This window comes from Brassica oleracea, chromosome C3 (assembly GCF_000695525.1).
Source record: "Brassica oleracea var. oleracea cultivar TO1000 chromosome C3, BOL, whole genome shotgun sequence".
NCBI classification, from domain to species: Eukaryota; Viridiplantae; Streptophyta; class Magnoliopsida; order Brassicales; family Brassicaceae; genus Brassica; species Brassica oleracea.
In genome coordinates this window covers 29,309,812-29,311,070 of record NC_027750.1, presented here as the reverse complement: position 1 = coordinate 29,311,070, position 1,259 = coordinate 29,309,812, and the positions used below count along the sequence as shown (strand labels likewise).

The 1,259-nt window shown below is 45.0% G+C and overlaps 1 protein-coding gene across 1 annotated transcript in view; it reads left to right on the top strand.

Annotated features, from left to right (window-relative positions):
• LOC106330329 overlaps positions 1-1,137 on the top strand; it is a 2,928-nt gene extending 1,791 nt beyond the window's left edge. The window contains exon 2 of the mRNA XM_013768816.1: positions 7-1,137. Coding sequence (XP_013624270.1) covers positions 7-1,137 — 1,131 coding nt within the window. The remainder of the gene's footprint in view (positions 1-6) is intronic.
• The last annotated feature ends 122 nt before the right edge of the window (positions 1,138-1,259 follow it).

Here is a 1,259-nt window from a genome sequence, read left to right as displayed (position 1 = left end):
ACTCACATTTGGGGAAAAGGCACCAAACTGGTTATCCATCTCAGGCCTCAATCTCACTCTATGCTAGTAAAAATTCCTAATGAATACATTCGCCGGAAAGTAGTAGAGCAAGAGATTTGGCATATTGGGACTTCTATGTTTTATGTCGCACAATGGAGTGCCCAACTAGCCATTACGCCTCCCACGATGGACTCCATACCCCTTTGGGCTCATGTTCGAGGTGTTCCCTTTGATCTCTATACAAGAGAGGGGCTCAGTCTAGTGGCTGGCAATATTGGAGATCCGGTGGAAGCTGATGAATTTACTATTCGAATGGTCAGTCTTGATGTCGCACACGTCAAGGTCAGAGCTAACTGTAGAAAGCATCTCCCTTCAGTGGCTGAGCTTATCAGGAGTGACGGAACTATCATCTCAGTTTCGGTTACGTATCCTTGGGCCCCGCCGACTTGCCCTTGTTGTAATCGCCTAGGTCACCTTGAGCAAAGATGTCCTAATGCAAAGTGGGCTCCAACTGCAAAGGGTTCATCTAAAGCACCAAACACTGCTAATCAGTCTGAGCATCAAAAAACGCCTTCTCATTCTCAACCAGCACCCTCATCTCCCTCTAAGGACAAGGGAAAAGGACATCTCCATCCCTCCTCTGCTTCTGCTAAGGATGATGCAGTTGCTGCTGCTGCTTCAACCAGAGATTCGGTTATTACTGCTGACTGTTATACACCGTTTGATAAAGCCCTTGAAAGGACCATCTTCTCTAAAGATACTCTGGTTGCTAACCCATTCTCGCCAGCCATCGTATCTCATGAGGTAGGACCTCAAGTTTTGAAGCCGTTTATAAATGTCTCCTCCTCCAAGAAAAGAAAAGGATCCCATCTGAGTAGAAGATCTTCCCCTGAGTCTACTGGAGGGACCATCAGCGCAAATTTATTCTCAGAAATTTCTTTGGCTAATCCTTTTTCTCTATTGGAACCCCGAAATCTCGGGCATCTCTCTGCAACAGGCTTCTCCTTCAATATTAAGGAACCTGATGGGCAATCTGGAGATTCGGTTTCTGTCACAGCCATTGTGCTTCCTGAAGGATCTTCTACCCCTGTAAAGGGCTCTTCTCCTCCTGGTGGAAGAAACACAAAAAATCTTTAATGTCAGTAAACCTAACTTTTTTGGAATGTCAGGGGAATTAATTATAATGCAAAGCACCCGACTTTTTGGCACTGGCTTAATAGTAATAATATCTATTGTGGAGCAATTTTGGAGACTCATAT